Raw genomic sequence first — 17,500 nt, 5'->3', positions numbered from 1 at the left:
TCTGGCAGTGGAATGGATAACTTTCATTCTGGTCCGTCAGTCAAATAAATATTCAAAAGCTAGCTGAGTGTAACTGCATATGCATCCATTGCGTACATATACACCCATGGTCCGTGTGTAGCACACCGTGTATGAGGGTGGTTGCTCATTGTCAGGTACTACTGTATGTGTAGTCGTTGCTATGTAAGCCTTGCGAATTGCCTTGAGCAATGTTTGAGTGTAAGAGCTGTAATACCCTTGTTGGGAGAGATGCACTCATTTCCCTCATTTGTTAATGATTAGTGTTCTCTCCTTTGCATATGTTTTAATTCACTAAATGGAAAGAACTCGTTAGAACATGTGTATGCACCGAAACGCCTTCGGAGATGAGTAGAAAGGACTGAGACTTGTTCTTTGTAGTGTAAATGGTTGAATTCTGTGTTACTGAGGCACGAGTAAGACCAGAATGACGAGACTAGATGCTTGTGTAAAACTAATGTTGGAAGTACTGATGGGAGAAATAAGTTCTAGTGGCGTCAGCACCACGCAATCATATGCGTTTGCTTTATTGTGTTAGTGCTAAAATTGTCGTGTGAAGTTAAAAGGAATAGAGGAGGAATCTCTTAATGGAGTTATTCAGTTTTGGTGGCCATCGAAAGAACTCTTGCTGGAAAGATAAAGAAGGAAAGAGAGATGGTTAAGATCTATTATCCCAAGTTAATTATGTATTCAAAAGATGTACTCTTTATTGTACAGTATCAGGAGCCAGTCCCATGTTTTCATCAGTATATATTCGACACACTGGCAATACTATTTAGCTAGCTGCTGTCTATTTTCGCTTCAACTTTATTAATTCGCCTCCTGCGGAATAATAATAATAATAATTAATAATAATAATAATCAATAATAATAATAATAATAATAACTAATAATAATAATAATAATAATAATAATAATAATAATAATAATAATAATAATAATAATAATAAATAGTGATGCTTATACAGTTCGTGCTTATACAAATTGATATATATATATACTAATATATATATATATATATATATATATATATATATATGTGTGTGTGTGTGTGTGTGTGTGTGTGTGTGTGTTGTATCTATATATATATATATATATAATTTCGCTTGAACCTTAATTAAAGAGTCTCCTGTGGAATAATAATAAAATAATAATAATAATAATAATAATAATAATAATAATAATAATAATAATAATAATAATAATAATAATAATAATAATAATACAATTTGTGCAGATACATATAGAAATATGCATATATATATATATATATATATATATATATATATATATATATATATATATATATATATATATATATATATGTGTGTGTGTGTGTGTGTGTGTGTGTGTGTGTGTGTGTGTGTGTGTGTGTGTGGTATCTATATATATGATTTATGTAGTTATTATATATATATATATATATATATATATATATATATATATATATATATATATATGCATATATATATACACACATATATATATATATATATATATATATGTGTGTGTGTGTGTGTGTGTGTTTCTGTTCATTATGTGTGTATATGTAAGTATTAAATGAGTGCCCTTTTCAGCTTGCATTTACATAAAAGCGCTTAGGGTCATATGCCAATGAACGATTCAAACCCATTATTTTTTTTTAGGAAAAGGGAAACGATTACTTTGTGGCCTTTGATGTGAATGGTGTTTCATAGTAGCCTGATAAAAAAATGAAACAACAGAGGGTCCTGTTTTGGATTCAGTAAAACACACACTCTGTGAAAATGTTCTCCGTGCAAGTGTGTCACATCTTTCTTTCGCACAAGAACGTGCGCAGTTCTTTTTTCCTTTATGGCGGTACAAAACCAAAAATGAAATGGTTTTTGTCGTGAGTGGAACCAAAAGCGCAACCGACAGTTATTGCTTACGTAATTGTTATTTTTCTTCGGTTCTTTCGACCTGAATCCATTCTTTTCCTTTTATCCTGCTCCGTCTTTATTCTGCCTCCCGCACCTATTTGTTCATTGCTGGTACCTAGAAATATAGGGTGGCTGTATTCTTTATTATTCTTTTATTGATTACCTACCGGAATGCAACTGTGTTTCACTCTACCCTTCAGGAGTTTTTTTTTTGCCGCTGAAGTAATCCTATGTTAGTCATCCGTCGTAAGAACCCTCCTCAAGGATATTATGCTCGTACTTACACGCACACACACACACACACACACAGACACACAGACACACACACTATATATATATATATATATATCTATATATATATATATATATATATAAACCATATATATATGTATATATATATATATATATCATATATATATATATATGTACTCGTACTACATACATACTACATATATACATACAAACTTACATACACATATGTGTAAGTGTTTGTAACTGGAATGGTGACGTCAAACTCAGAGAGATTGGTAAATACCTCCGATAAAGCTGACGCAACACATAGAACGTAACAGCACTATTTGAGAATGAAAAGACTTGGCTTTGTGAACGTGTTTGAACGATGCAGTGCCAGAAAGAAAAGGAAAAGGAGAAAACGAATCTTTCTTTCTTTCTTTCTTTCTTTCTTGTATTTACAATCTTCATGCCACTTGATTTTCACCCTGTGTATCCTAATCTTACTGGAAAATGAAAACGAAATGTGCAAATGAAAACAGCGCACAGTCAAAGCCAGGGTGAATATTCCAAATAGATTATAGGCCGCAGAAGCTCAAGAAAGGCTGTGTAAATATCAGGAACGCTTTTATTGCTCAGCTCTTGAAGTTCCTCTTCATAAATAAAATGACTTTTGTCATGAACTTGATCCTTTGGCTTCTCGGGTTTCCCGACCACTTGTCGTTTTCTTCAACTTTTACTAGTTTATTTTTATCTAAATTCTTTTACCTTGAATGTTCATTTACCGCAAATCGTGAAAAGCAATTACTTCTAAACCATCACAGGTAAAACCCCTGCAGTACCTTTAAATTCAGCTTGATAACATTTATTACGACCTAGGGGTTCACCTGCAAATTAAGTACTTAGAATCGGCGAAAAGAGATAGATTGTGGCTTGCAAATAATTCATAAATACAAAGCAGTTGTTCCTCGTCAGTATTTCTAATCAACCTTTGCACTTCAAATTTCGAATCGCCTGAGACATGTGATTATTGCTGAGTGATTGTTGCTTCCTGGTCTTTGGGCTAAGCTTGTTGATGTAATTTGAACGGAATGCATTCTTAACTTCTGTATGTGCTGATATATTTCGTTATGTTTTCCCCTAAAATCTTTAAGTCAGAATGCATACAAGAAACTATCTATCCTCGACTGCATTCGAATTTACATCAGTCATGGCAGCAATTCAGAGTTCAAGAGAGTTGCCCCAAAACCCAAAAATAAGCAGTGAACTTAGATTTTATTCCAAAGTGTCAAGTAGAAATTTGCAATACCATGTTAACTAAAAGGTCATTTTTTTGCCAGTTGTGTAAAATAAATAAATTCATGACTCACTAGTAAGGAAAGTTGCAAGTGCAGAACAAACGGTTCTTAAAAAGACATCTGCTTCAGCAGAGACAGTTAAAACAAATCATGGAAGACAAGGGAACGTCACTTGGAAAGCGAGCACAAACTGTCGCATCAGAAGAGAGAGTAATAACATTGAGAGATGTCTATAATTATCATGGCGAGGAGGAGAAGAGAATGCTCTCGATACCTATGATTGATGTGTGGGAGTTGGGTGACGTGCACAGGTATTTGATAGACCTCCATTGCCGGCTGGTTTCTGTCAAAATCCATCAGACTTCTCCGTGTCTGTTTCTATGCTTGCTTGCCTGCATCTCTCTCTCTCTCTCTCTCTCTCTCTCTCTCTCTCTCTCTCTCTCTCTCTCTCTCTCTCTCATGCACACACACACACTCGCGCGCGCGCAGTACATACAAAGACTTACCATCTTTTACTTTGGCATGCGGATATGCCTAAGAAATGTGTTGATCATAGATAAATTACCTACCAAATTATTAATCATTATTTGTTCTATTATCCAAAGGACAGGAATTCCTTATTGGCTGATACTAATTGAATCCTTAACAGAGAGAAATAATTGCTAACGGAGTTCTTTATCAGGGAGTTGTTAGAGTTCCCCGAACGCGCCGTATTGATTGATATGTAATTTTGTTTTCGTTCTTAGCCATAGGAACTGCAACCTGTTGATTTCTCACGTGATTCGAAAGAAACTTTTTTGGAATTCTTGTCGATTCCTTTGCCGATGGAAAACGTCAGGTGGCCAGTTGGAAATCTCTGGCGATCGACTCAAAAAAAAAGTGGGGGGGGAACGGAGAAGTGAATATTCTTATAGAGATTGCTCTCTCTCTCTCTCTCTCTCTCTCTCTCTCTCTCTCTCTCTCTCTCTCTCTCTCTCTAAATGTGTGTAGAAGTTTGTAATACATATTTCGGACTTAGGAAAATGACAGGCTGGGAAGGGATTTAAATGACGGGCGGGGGACGGGGGCGGGGCTGAATTTATACTCTTGTTACGTTCGAAATATTTGAAAATCAAAAACATTTTTGAAATAGTAAATAGTTTAAAAACTCAACGAAACGTCTAATTCTAGAAATGCTAACTTTATCATAGTTTAAAAACTCTACGAAACGTCTAATTTTTTGAATGCTAACTTTATCATAGTTTAAAAACTCTACGAAACCTCTAATTCTGAAAATGCTAACTTTATCATAGTTTAAAATCTCAACGAAACATCTAATTCTGAAAATGCTAACTTTATCATAGTTTAAAAACTCTACGAAACGTCTAATTCTTTGAATGCTAACTTTATCATAGTTTAAAAACTCTACGAAACGTCTAATTCTTTGAATGCTAACTTTATCTTAGTTTAAAAACTCAACGAAACATCTATTTCTTTGAATGCTAACTTTATTATAGTTTAAAAACTCAACGAAACATCTAATTCTGAAAATGCTAACTTTACCATGGTTTAAAAACTCAACGAAACATCTAAATCTGAAAATGCTAACTTTATCATAGTTTTAAAATTCTATGAAACGTCTAATTCTTTGAATGCTAACTTTATCATGGTTTAAAAACTCTACGAAACATCTAATTCTGAAAATGCTAACTTTATCATAGTTTAAAAACTACGAAACGTCTAATTCTTTGAATGCTATCTTTATCATAGTTTAAAAACTCAACGAAACATCTAATTCTGAAAATGCTAACTTTATCATAGTTTAAAAACTAAACGAAACATCTAATTCTGAAAATGCTAACTTTATCATGGTTTAAAAACTCAACGAAACATCTAATTCTGAAAATGCTAACTTTATCATAGTTTAAAAACTCAACGAAACATCTAATTCTGAAAATGCTAACTTTATCATAGTTTAAAAACTAAACGAAACATCTAATTCTGAAAATGCTAACTTTATCATGGTTTAAAAACTCAACGAAACATCTAATTCTGAAAATGCTAACTTTATCATAGTTTAAAAACTCAACGAAACATCTAATTCTGAAAATGCTAACTTTATCATAGTTTAAAAACTCAACGAAACATCTAATTCTGAAAATGCTAACTTTATCATGGTTTAAAAACTCAACAAAACATCTAATTCTTTGAATGCAAACTTTATCATACTGAACATGAAAAGCTGGCCTCTGGTTTTATGTGAGTACTCGACTAGAAAGTCTTGCGCTACATGCTTTTAGAGTAAGTTCTAAATTAATACCCGCGCAAATATAGTGGCACAGGATCTTGTGTAAAAATTAGACAAGAACATTCGCTCCCCGAATTGCCTTAAGTGAAGTGCTATCGTTGTAAGAAATAAAGAGAGAAAGTCTCTTCACACAGAGAGCACTATTGCAACGACAGAAAAATAGGAACAATGACATTAACCGTCTGCATGCATAATATCCTAAAATACGATGCTTTTTTGAAATGCATATCTAAAATTGTTTTTGGTGATCAGTTCTCTCTCTCTCTCTTCTCTCTCTCTCTCTCTCTCTCTCTCTCTCCTTGTGTTTTGTGACGGAATTCAATTTGACGGGACAAAGACGGGTTGTAACCGATGGTTTGGAATCTGGTCTACACTAGAATAAAAGGTTGTCCATGATGTTATAGTGTCGTTTAAAAACGGCAAACAATTTTCTAATTCTTTTTTCCGTGGAAAACTGAGTTCACAGTTAGTCGGATTTCCTTACATCATTCAGTATGGAAAGTAAATTATATTATTACAGAAAATTTAGAAGTATCATACATATGTTCATAGGCGTTAATATACATAAAGAAAAATAACCAATTTGGAATGAAATAACAGGCAGATTCGGATAGTCGATACAACTCTACGGTAAACGCTACCCGTATTTAACTATGTATTCCGGTTACCTCGATTTATGAAGACCAAACTTAGATGATCTTTCTTATAAAACGAAAAAATACTGTGCTTGCCTTTCAATGAATGGCGAGAGGAAACGAAAAAATAATCAGCTACTTCATCAATAATAATTGGAAGCTAACAATGTAAAATTGCGATTCTTGTCGATCTTGTTTTGACGTTAATTGTGTGACTGTAATGCTTCTTGAGGGTTTTCTTGCTTTCAAATAATCTCTCTCTCTCTCTCTTCTCTCTCTCTCTCTCTCTCTTCTCTCTCTCTCTCTCGTTTTCTTTATTTTTCGAGAATTTATTTTTGTGAATATCGTGACTGAAAACGGATGTAAATGTCTTTCATATTCGAATTTTCTCAAATTCTCCCGTGTAGGTATGTTAAATATATTTAATCAAATTAGATTAAATCAGAAGTAATAAAACGACAAAGGAAATAATTTATTTTTCAGTCTCACCATTTAATAAAAAATAATTTTGGTTGACTATGGAGACTGTTCTAGTTCCAACCACTCCTGTAGTATTTCTTTGTCTCAATGTGAGTGGCGCAGTGTGTGTATGGAGTTTCACGGGATGCTGGCGATCTTTCTGGCTAGTATGAAGAGGCCAATGCTCTGGAAATTGTCTGCTTGGGGTTCATCCACGATTTGATTATTGAATTTGTGAATATGGCAATGATTATTTATTCTATTTTCTTGGGATCCACTTTGTCCGAGCGAAAGCGACACACACACACAAACACAAATATATATATATATATATATATATATATATATATATATATATATATATATATATATATATATATATATATATATACATACTTACATACTTACATACATGCTCAAATGCACGCATACTCACGCAGTGAATCACCGCACATGAGTACACGTACAAATATCGTATACGTACTTTTGCCTTTGCTCCCTTTTCTGGAGCAGGAATACTGGGGGAAGAATGCATAGACCCAGTGTTTACGATCTCACTATTTATGTCTTGCCCGATGTGCAAGTTTTGGGTTTTAGAGGAGATGAGAGAGCCGGGTTCTTGGAGAATCGGGAATGGCCGGGGAGAGAGAGAGTAGAGAGAGAGAGAGAGAGAGAGAGAGAGAGAGAGAGAGAGGTGGGGAGGGAGCGAGTCAGTCGGGAGGGAGCTGAGGATGGTATGTGAGGAGTGAGCTGTGTCAGAGGAGGGGTGGCGGGAGGGGGTGAGGGGGGTGCAGTGGCCTGGTATTAGGGAGGGGACAGAGGGGTTTGATATTGCCCAGATATTGCAGCCGCTGATAAAAGGATATTACGGCCGCTGATGTGTTGGAGTATTTGCAGGCGCTGATGAAGGGGTGACGTTCCCTGCATAAGTTTTTAGCATCTACTTGACTGGTTCTTTCTTCTACTTTCCTTTCGCGTTACTCTCTTTTCCCTCTTTGTAGCTTAAGTGTCGCTTCCTCCTCACAGGATTTCTCTGCCGGTCTTGCAGACGCACAACTTGCACTCATCTTCAGAATGGCTTGAAACATTCTGGTCTTTTAGATGCATTCTAGAATTTTTTTCTCTTTCTCTCTCTCTCTCTCTCACTTTTTTTATTGTTGTATGGAATATTGTTGACAAGTGGTGCAACTTGTGACTGTATATTTGCTTTTATGAAAAACTGCGAGTTTGCATATATATATATATATATATATATATATATATATATATATATATATATATATATATATATATATATATATTTATATATATACGTATATATATGTATATATATGCATGTATACGTATATATACATACACGCATACACTCACACACACCCATATATATATATATATATATATATATATATATATATATGTGTGTGTGTGTGTGTGTGTGTGTGAGTGTGTATATATATATATATATATATATATATATATATATATATATATATATATATATATAGTATGTATATATATATGCATATGTATATATATGTATAAATAATGTATGCTTTACTTGAAAAGACATCCTCCTCTTGTGTGTTTTATTTGTCAAATCTGGAATGAAAATACGACGGCTTCAGGCGCTGAATTGATAATCCTCATACGAAAACTTCTAAAGCAGTAAACTTCAAAATCCCATTGGAAAGCTCTTTTTCTTTATTATTCCCGGATTACTTCCGTATATTACCCGTTCGGATTCTGCGTTGTAAATGACACGTTTATAAGGTATTCTTAGAAATCATATGATTTCTGAAAGTGGATTGTGTATTAAGTATTCCAACGAAATTTTACGTTCTAAGAATTATTGATAGGAAGTGAATATGGTAATTAGAAGGTGCTAAGCTCTTGTTATATGAGACGGTGGCTGTGGACCCTTAATGGATCATTCTTCAGATATTTTAATAACCTGCTTGCAATGGAATTATGTTCTTGGAAGATTAAAGGGTACTCGGCTGGATATTCACTGATACTTCTATTCATTGAATAATACCTGGCATCTCGTCATTGTTAACCTTAAAATATCAGCGTTGGATTACAAGAGCGTAGTGCCGTTTCGGCTGTCAGACTAAAGACTAGGAAGTTTTGCTTGAAATGATTTGGTTTTGAACTCATTTGTCGATAGTAGGGATCATCTCTTACTTGGAAAATTCTGAATGTTCCTTTTCCTAAGCTGTGACACGAAAATGAAGGAGAGACTTAATTAATTGTAATATTCCGGGAGATGTAAGAGCCACATATATAATTAAGATATATTTTAAGAATAATAATGAGATCAAAAATTATTATTTTCAGACATGGTTGGCCGTGTTTTCTCTAGATAATGCTCGCATATTTCCCTAAGAAACGTGAACCCATACACATATATATAATGTATGTATATATATATAGATATATATATATATATATATATATATATATATATATATATAATATATATATAACATTATATATATATAAATATATATACATATATATTATATATATATATATATATATATATATATATATATATATATATATATATATATATTATATATATAATATATACGTAAAATATGTGTGTGTGATCTTGTATATTTATAAGTGTATTGCTGCAAATGTGTAATTATGTTTACTGTACAATGTTATTTTATTTTAATTTATTCTGATGTATTATTATAATTATGACTTCAACTGATTTATATCCCTTTCGAGATATAAATTAGCCGATACGTTTATGTGACTGGGAAGGACTTACGTCAGCATAGGAATAATATGTGTTACTACGCCATTCTTAACTATTATTCTTTGTTATTCTAAGTTATTTGATATACCATTTTACTGAACTGTGATTTGTTTAAATAAATAAATCGTATATTTATTTTTTTATATTTTTTTACAGTTTTCAAGGATTGTGATTTATTTAGAGAAATACTATCGTATATTTGCATTTTTATTTTTTATACAATTTGCAAGAAATGTGGTTTGTGAAAACAAAGCATTCGTATATGTATTTTTTTACATGTGATGTAGGTTACCATTGCTCATGAATTATCACTTTTCATAACATCTTTTGCGATATGTGGTTCCCATAAGTTTCAATTTATTGCAATACTATATTTAAAAGCTTTGGCCTCTTACCTCAGGCATATCATAGGCTAAACGTTTATGCTGCCATCAGATTTCCCTCCAAGCGCCCATACATAAAGATGTTCTTCTTCTTCCTGCAGGTTAGCAGCGGCGGCGGAGGCCCGGGCGTCGGCTGGAGGCTCGGGTGACGGGTTGTGCCGTCTCGGACGCCCAACGCCCACCTACGGGGCCATGGGTGGCAAGAAGGGCCCACCCCAACAGCCTGGGGTTAAGGGCCCCACTTCCCTCTTCATTCTCTCCGACGACAACATCATTAGGAAGTATACTAAGTTCATCATAGAATTTCCATATCCTTTTACGCAAAGCGATGCTGCTGCTCTGAGCCGGTGGCGACGGTAAGGTCTCCGAGATATTTCTCTCGGCTGTGGGTTATTCGCAGCCCCTCCGTGTTACTAATTGCTTGAAAGGTACCATAGTTCCTACGATCATTTACCAGGCTTTCACACATGGCTTCGATTTTATAAATATTGTTTATCTTTGTTTATTCATATCCATTTCAAACTACGTTTCGCATAATTCGTAAAATGTTTGTCCTGTTATTTACGGTATATTTTTGAAATGTTTATGTCCAACCTATGAGTGACAACCGAATAAATCAAGTTATAATGACGTCGTGAAATATTTTTATTTACGGATAATCGTTCCTTTGAAACTGAAAGTAATGCACAGCGTTCAAAGTAGTGTTTTTGTTTTTGCAAAGAATGTATATGGGAAAGAAAACTATTATATCATCATATACGGCTTGGGGAAGTTCCTGTTACTACGTACGCTATTGAACATGCTTATTGAGATTTTATTTGTGTAAGTTTCTGAACATATAGTTACGGGAATTTTTTAAAACTTTTTTTTGTCTCTTTGATCTTGCCACTATAAACATACATGAAAGCAGTAAATGATGCATTGATCCTTAGCTTCTAAGCTTTTGAAATGCAAACCGTATCATTTATGACTGTATACTGGGTTTAAGCATTATTTTTTAATCTTAATTAGATTTTCATTTTTTTCTGTAAGGTTTTATCTTACAGCATTTTTATCTTAATTTACTCATATGTATCTGGCTAAAATTCCTTTGTCCATCGTAATGAAACCCCATTGTTTTACCGCTGCTCAGTTGAAGGCCTAAGTTGCATAAAGTTGACGATTGGGAAGAATCATTTGCATTCAGTTGATAGGAACAAATACGTCACGAGTATCTGCGTCTGTAGGCTTTGTAGTTAAGGGTTCAGAGGAGCTTTCATTGCAAACTCTTAATAATATTACCTCTCAGTAAGATGGCATGACTCATAACCCAGGGGAACGTCGCCTCTTGCATATTTCTAAGGAAGTTATTGAATGGGATATTATTGCTCTGAGAAACCAGTTCAAGTTGCTTTTGGAGTAAAAATGGTTTTTCTTGAAGCATTGTCAGTACTCATTCAGGGGGTTTGAAAGCTTTCGTTTTACTGCAAATTTCCCGAGGTTATGAGTCAACGAGGTCGTGTTTTCATTCCTTTAGGTCACGTCCTCTTCTTCACTGTTGCACTTGCCCATTAGCTCTCTTGCCACTTTATTTAACAACACTGTCTTCTGCAGCAGTTGGTAATATACTAGATGCCATCTTCCGTGTAAATTGTATTTCTCAGTGAAAATGATGCCTCAGCCTTCAGTGACAGTCATGGGATAAAATCCATACCTTGCTTTGGCTGTCATTTTTATGCATCAGCAAATTAGGTTATGTTTACCATGAAATACGGATGTTTTGATTGTAAGATAACCAAAATCAAGTATGAATGAAGCCTTACTGCTGTTTTGAGGATTCAGAGTGTAGATTGAGGTGCATTCGACCAAAAAGATAAAGGGGAACTATTATTCAGACCATATTGTTCCCCTGAAGGGAAACAACAGTATTTCTATTAAGATTGTTAATGGTCACAAAGGCCCCGTCAGTTTTAACAATTATTTCAATCAGATAACTGTTTTACTTCTTTACTTCTTTAGATTTCCAGATTTTCCGAACAGTTTAAAGTGTATGGATTAATTGTTGGTGGTCAAGCGTTATTGCTTCCATAATCAGTAGACATCTGACCCTAGTGGTTTTTGCATATCTTTATAGTTTGGGAAATGACTTAGTTTTACTACGATTAGTGTATTCAAATTAAATATATAGCTTTTCACCTAAGAAGTGGTCCTTCCTATATAGCAGTATGAAGCTTTTGGCTATTTCTTTATAAGTGACGGCACGAATTTCCATTATCCCAAGGGTGCCACACAACGTCGACATGCTGACGTAACAGCACCCAGATTTTAATTATCCAGCATTACCGTTGTCATCATGCTATAAATAAATGGGCTGCAGGTCATAGTAAGTTAATAAGACTTCCAGTAAAATTCACTGGTACTGGATATATCGTTCTGTATGTTATTGCTGCTTGTTTTTATTCCTTTTTCATCAGCGGGGTGATCGTCAAATGACACCCAAAATGAAACGGTTTCCTACCCTTGAGGTCGACGGTTAGTCGGCAAAACGAAAAGTTACGAAACGAATGACGGCTGGATGAGCCACCTACCGGAAGGGCAGGGCCTGTAGGCTTCCCGATTAAGTCGCGGAAGTGAACGCATATTGTGTTTTGCCTTTGAAAGTGGAATTCAACTTGAAAGGTTGTGTCGTTTTGGCCTTCATTCGTTTACAGATTAACTTTGGTTGTTTACCTCGGGTCAGAAATAACCTTACCCCTGCGTGAGGTTACGTTTCGGCTTTCCTAGGGTAGCTTCTTGTCTTTCCCTCTAATTCTTTTAATTTGGGGGTCATATCTCTAGAAACGAAAGAAAAACACTTTTGCAACATGCATTTCACGACTGACATGTTTGCAGTATTCTTGTTTTCATGAAGGTCGTTACTGAATGAAACCGATATTTTATCAATGAAATTTTCAGTTATGCTGATAATTAACTCTTCTTTAACGCCTGGGCTTTCCCATATTTGTTTTCTAATACAAGTAATGTTCGTATGTAACGAACATCCCATCAGATGCACGTGATTAAGAAGTATTTCTTTCATTTTTGCATTATAAAATCCCCTTGTCCTTGGCGGCTGATTTATTGGCTCACGTGGCATGTCAGGCTATTATTGCCTCGCAATTCCTCGAGGTTCAAATCCGATTCCATTCTACTCAGTGTATGAGACTTTTGTTGCCTGTCGATATTTGTCGGAAATTGCTACGTAATAACGGTTGTCAATGAGAAACTTCTTTGATTGGAAAATCTCTGCCCCCCCCACCCCCCACCTCTCTCTCTCTCTCTCTCTCTCTCTCTCTCTCTCTCTCTCTCTCTCTCTCTCTCTCTCATACAACTCTTTAATTCTTATGCAATTAAAACAGGTAAGATACAACGTAATGCAAATTTCATAGATAAACACATCGTAAGAATTTAGATTCATCACAGGCACCCAAATACATACGGTAAGAACAAAAAGAAATTTGCGAAAATGGTCCAACGCATGGAGAGAGTCCCCCACCCCCCACCCCCCACTCTTGCCGCTCCTCTTCCAGAGCCATGAGAAATTTCGGCGAAAGTAGGTCATCTGATGATGCGCTGACGAAGACTTTCGCCTTGAGGTGAGGGCGCACAGCCCTGACACAGGGGCAGCCTGGGAGGAGGTTTCCCAGAATCTCTCTCCTGTTCTTCTACAGATTGCCCCAGTTACCATTGCGCTATGTAGGTAACGAAGGAGATATCTTCTGAATGTGAGACACACACACACACACACACACACACAAGCAGAGGGTAACGTTACAAAGATCGATTGATATTTTTATTGTCAAAGAATCGGCAGTTTTTCATTGTCGAGGTATAACGAAATTTGATGTGGACGCCCTCCGTGAATCCTAGAAATACTCCCACTTTACGACGATCGTTTACTATTGTTTTTCGAATGGCGGTCGATGAGGGTAGCTGGAATATTCACGCTTTTCCGAAAATTGTCTTTGACGTCAGTAGACAGCTATTTGCAAAACTGTTATTAATGAAACATAACCTTGAGCAGTTTAGCTTATAGGAACGACTTTTGAGGATTTTTTTTATTTCAGATATTCTGATTTGTATTTTCACTGCGAGCAAAGTAATCTAAAAAAAATCTTAATACCTTATTTTTTTGATTTGTTTGTTTATTCAGAACAGATTTTGCCCTTTAAACTTCATTAATACTGCATTTCTAAACAGAGACCCTAGTAAGTACGGTACATAGCTGAAGTAGCATTGAGCATACATTTACGATTTCGTCCCAGACTTCTTAGATAATTGTGGCTTTAATCTCCGTTTTATTTGGGTTTGAATAGATGTATCAGCAATGAAAGAGAGAGAGAGAGAGAGAGAGAGAGAGAGAGAGAGAGAGAGAGTCTGTTTATCTGACTTTTGGTCGCGCTTTGGAAAAAGAGAAGAAGTCGAGTGAACGGATTCAGACAATTATGAAGACTAGTGACGTCAGAGGCGGGGGCGGCTGGGACCAATCGCCAGACATTTATTTTACTCATTCTCTGGCATGACGCGTAATACAGCTTCGTTTTAATCCTTGTCCATCCGTCCTACACCCAACACCACTTAGCAAAAACGCTGACTAGGAATCGCTGATTCATTGACCTTTATGCAGTGACATGCCATCATAGAAATTAAGTATTACTGACCACTGTGGAGTCGTATTAGAATTGCTACGTCTTGGATAGTTGAAGCCTCGAATACAAGGGAGAACACAAAGTCACGTCATCAAAAGTAAGGTCGGCTACAATATATACATACATACATATATATATGCGTATATATATGTATATATATATATATTATATATATATATATATATATGTGTGTGTGTGTGTGTGTGTGTGTGTGTGTGTGTATATATGTATATATATATATATATATATATAGTATATGTGTGTGTGTGTGATGTGTGTGTGTATGTATGTATGTATCTATATATATATATATATATATATATATATATATATATATATAGATATGATATATATCGCTGTATGGGAGGCGTTGTTTGCTTATAAATATGACTTAAGTATTTGTGCCAATGATGTAGTATAAACTTTGATGTTTCTTCAGACATGATACAAAAAGTGACTCAGCTATTCTTGAAGTACTTTTATCATCTACTTACTCACTCCAGAACTTCTAAATCATCCCCAGATGCAATTATAGAACTACTTCTCACGTCCCCAAACCTGTAAGTTCTATATTTTGAACATCGCAGTTACTTTCAACATTTTTGGAATGTAGCGCACCATTTCTTCTCACTTTTCTATGACTGACCACATTGTTACTTCTCAGATCAAAGGAACTGATGTTTGTGTTGCTTCTCATCTTCCAGAACTGACCTTGAAACTACCTGAATACACAGAACTAATCTTCTTCTATTACCTCCCAGATTCCCATAGTTGGTTTTAAGCGTCCTTTCTCCAAAACCTACCGTTACTTTCCTTCTCACAGTTCCAGAAGTGATTATTACATTCATTTTCACAGCACTAAAACTGCTCAGAGTGTTACTTTTCGTACCAACCCATCTACCTTCATATTACTTCTTAATTTCCTAGAACCTTCCTCGATGAAGTCATTAGAACGTAGCATATCATTTCTTATCACATCCACTCAAGATCTCTGGACTGCTTTTCACACCAGCTCCAGGCCATGGGAGATAGATACTGATGGAAGACACAATAGGTCTAACCTTAGTAAAACGCCGTTACAGTAACCTCTGTCTCAGATGTTTGGAAGGCTGTTGAAAGGGCAGGTTCATGAAGGAGTTCTTCAGGATGGAAATTCAAAGCTTCTATCAAACTATCTTTAGGAACAGGCATAAAAAGTATGACCTCAGTATTCCTTCCCACATCTACAATACTCTCTATAGCAGTAACAGCGCGTCCCCCAAGAAAAGTGTTATATCCCACATCCAGAGAAGTGACCCTCTTTTCCACATTCCCATCTATGAAGTAATTGTAGCTTCATTTTTCACCAAGCTCAGTATCATATCTGGAAGAAAATAACCATACCATTTCTCCCCACTGCCCAGAATGATAACAGTTACTTCATACATCTGCAGAACTAACAGTGCCTTTACTTACTACGTACAGTCCGATATTAGATTTTATGTCCAGAAACTTATCTTGGCATTACGTTCCATTTCTCCAGAACTGATGAAATCGTGAACCTCTGATCTCATACATCTGTAGACCCAGAATTGGCCTTAGTTTTGCTCTCATTATTTACAGAACTGGGCATTTGCACAGTTTATGAAAAACCTGACAGAAGCATCGCGTTTCACTTAAAGAACGAATTGATATTTATTTTTTGTATTATCAGCATTACATCTCACATTGCCAAACCTGACCGTTACTGCCATCTCGTAGCACAGTGCTAATCACATAATAAATTCTCTCGTTCCCAGTGTTAAACAAAGGTTTATCTCTCTCATTGATAGTGCTGAGTATAAAATAAAATCTAATTTCAATGATGTTCATAAAAATATTTCTCTCATCCCACTATTGAACATGGCATTGCTTATCTCTATCTTAGTGCTGAATTTATTCCTATTCTTCTCATCTTCAATGCTGAGTATAGAATGAATTTTTTTATCCTTAAAGATGGTGATATGAATACTACTCTCATCCTAGTACTTTTATTCTCTCATCCCTTCTTCTGCAATAACCTTAACTCTCTCAACCCCAGTGCTGAACACGGCTTTACCTCTCCCATCCCCACCGATAAGAAGAGAATTGCATCTCTTATCAGTGATGAACATTTAAAGAATTTTCTCATACTGCTACTGAACTTAGTATTACCTTTTTCCTCTTCAGTGCTTTACCTCTCTCATCCCCAGTGTTAAGCATAGAATGGCTTCTCTCACACAACCCCCCAACCCGTCATGTTACACCCATCCCAGTACTGATCATAGCTTTACTTCTCTCTTCCGAGGTGCTGAACAGAGTTATTTGTATAATTTGTTGAGGATCATACGAATACATTTCTCATCTCAGTCCTGATTAAAGTTCTGCTTCCCTCGATCCCAGTTATGGTCGAAGAATATCTCCTCTTAGCACCATTGCTGAACAGAGCATAATCTTCAAAACTACCGTAGAGTATATATCTGAAAGTACCTACCTGAGATGTGATGAAGACTTTATATTCACCCTATGGTATTTCGGTACCAGCAAGCGTTGAAGGCCGTTGCTTAAAGTGGATTAGGTTCCCATATCAAGTTTCAAACAAAAACAATCATTTGGACCTAATTTAATTGAAGGTTGGTAAGATACCAAGGTAAAATTATACAATTAATATAGTATAAAATATGCTTCTGCGTGTTTTTATTTTATTTTTTTCAGATTTTTAGTGATTCGAACGCAGAGGTGTGCACAACGTTTCTTTCTAATTTGGTTGTCACTGTAGTAGAACTTTCGTTTGTAAGTGGTAAATGTCTTTATTATACTTGCTTACGTTCAACTGCAATTTATGCTCTAAAAA

At 35.4% G+C, this 17,500-nt stretch overlaps 1 protein-coding gene across 12 annotated transcripts in view; it reads left to right on the top strand.

Annotated features, from left to right (window-relative positions):
- The window catches only part of LOC135216890 (voltage-dependent calcium channel type A subunit alpha-1-like), a 638,668-nt gene that overhangs the window by 277,846 nt on the left and 343,322 nt on the right, over positions 1-17,500 (top strand). For all 12 annotated transcript variants that reach the window (XM_064252425.1, XM_064252417.1, XM_064252414.1 and 9 more), the window contains exon 2: positions 10,084-10,290. In XM_064252425.1, coding sequence (XP_064108495.1) covers positions 10,084-10,290 — 207 coding nt within the window. The remainder of the gene's footprint in view (positions 1-10,083; positions 10,291-17,500) is intronic.

The sequence above is a fragment of the Macrobrachium nipponense genome, chromosome 6, assembly GCF_015104395.2.
Source record: "Macrobrachium nipponense isolate FS-2020 chromosome 6, ASM1510439v2, whole genome shotgun sequence".
Classification (NCBI taxonomy): Eukaryota; Metazoa; Arthropoda; class Malacostraca; order Decapoda; family Palaemonidae; genus Macrobrachium; species Macrobrachium nipponense.
Note: the sequence above shows the minus strand (reverse complement) of the source record. Positions and strands in the feature narration are given on the sequence as shown.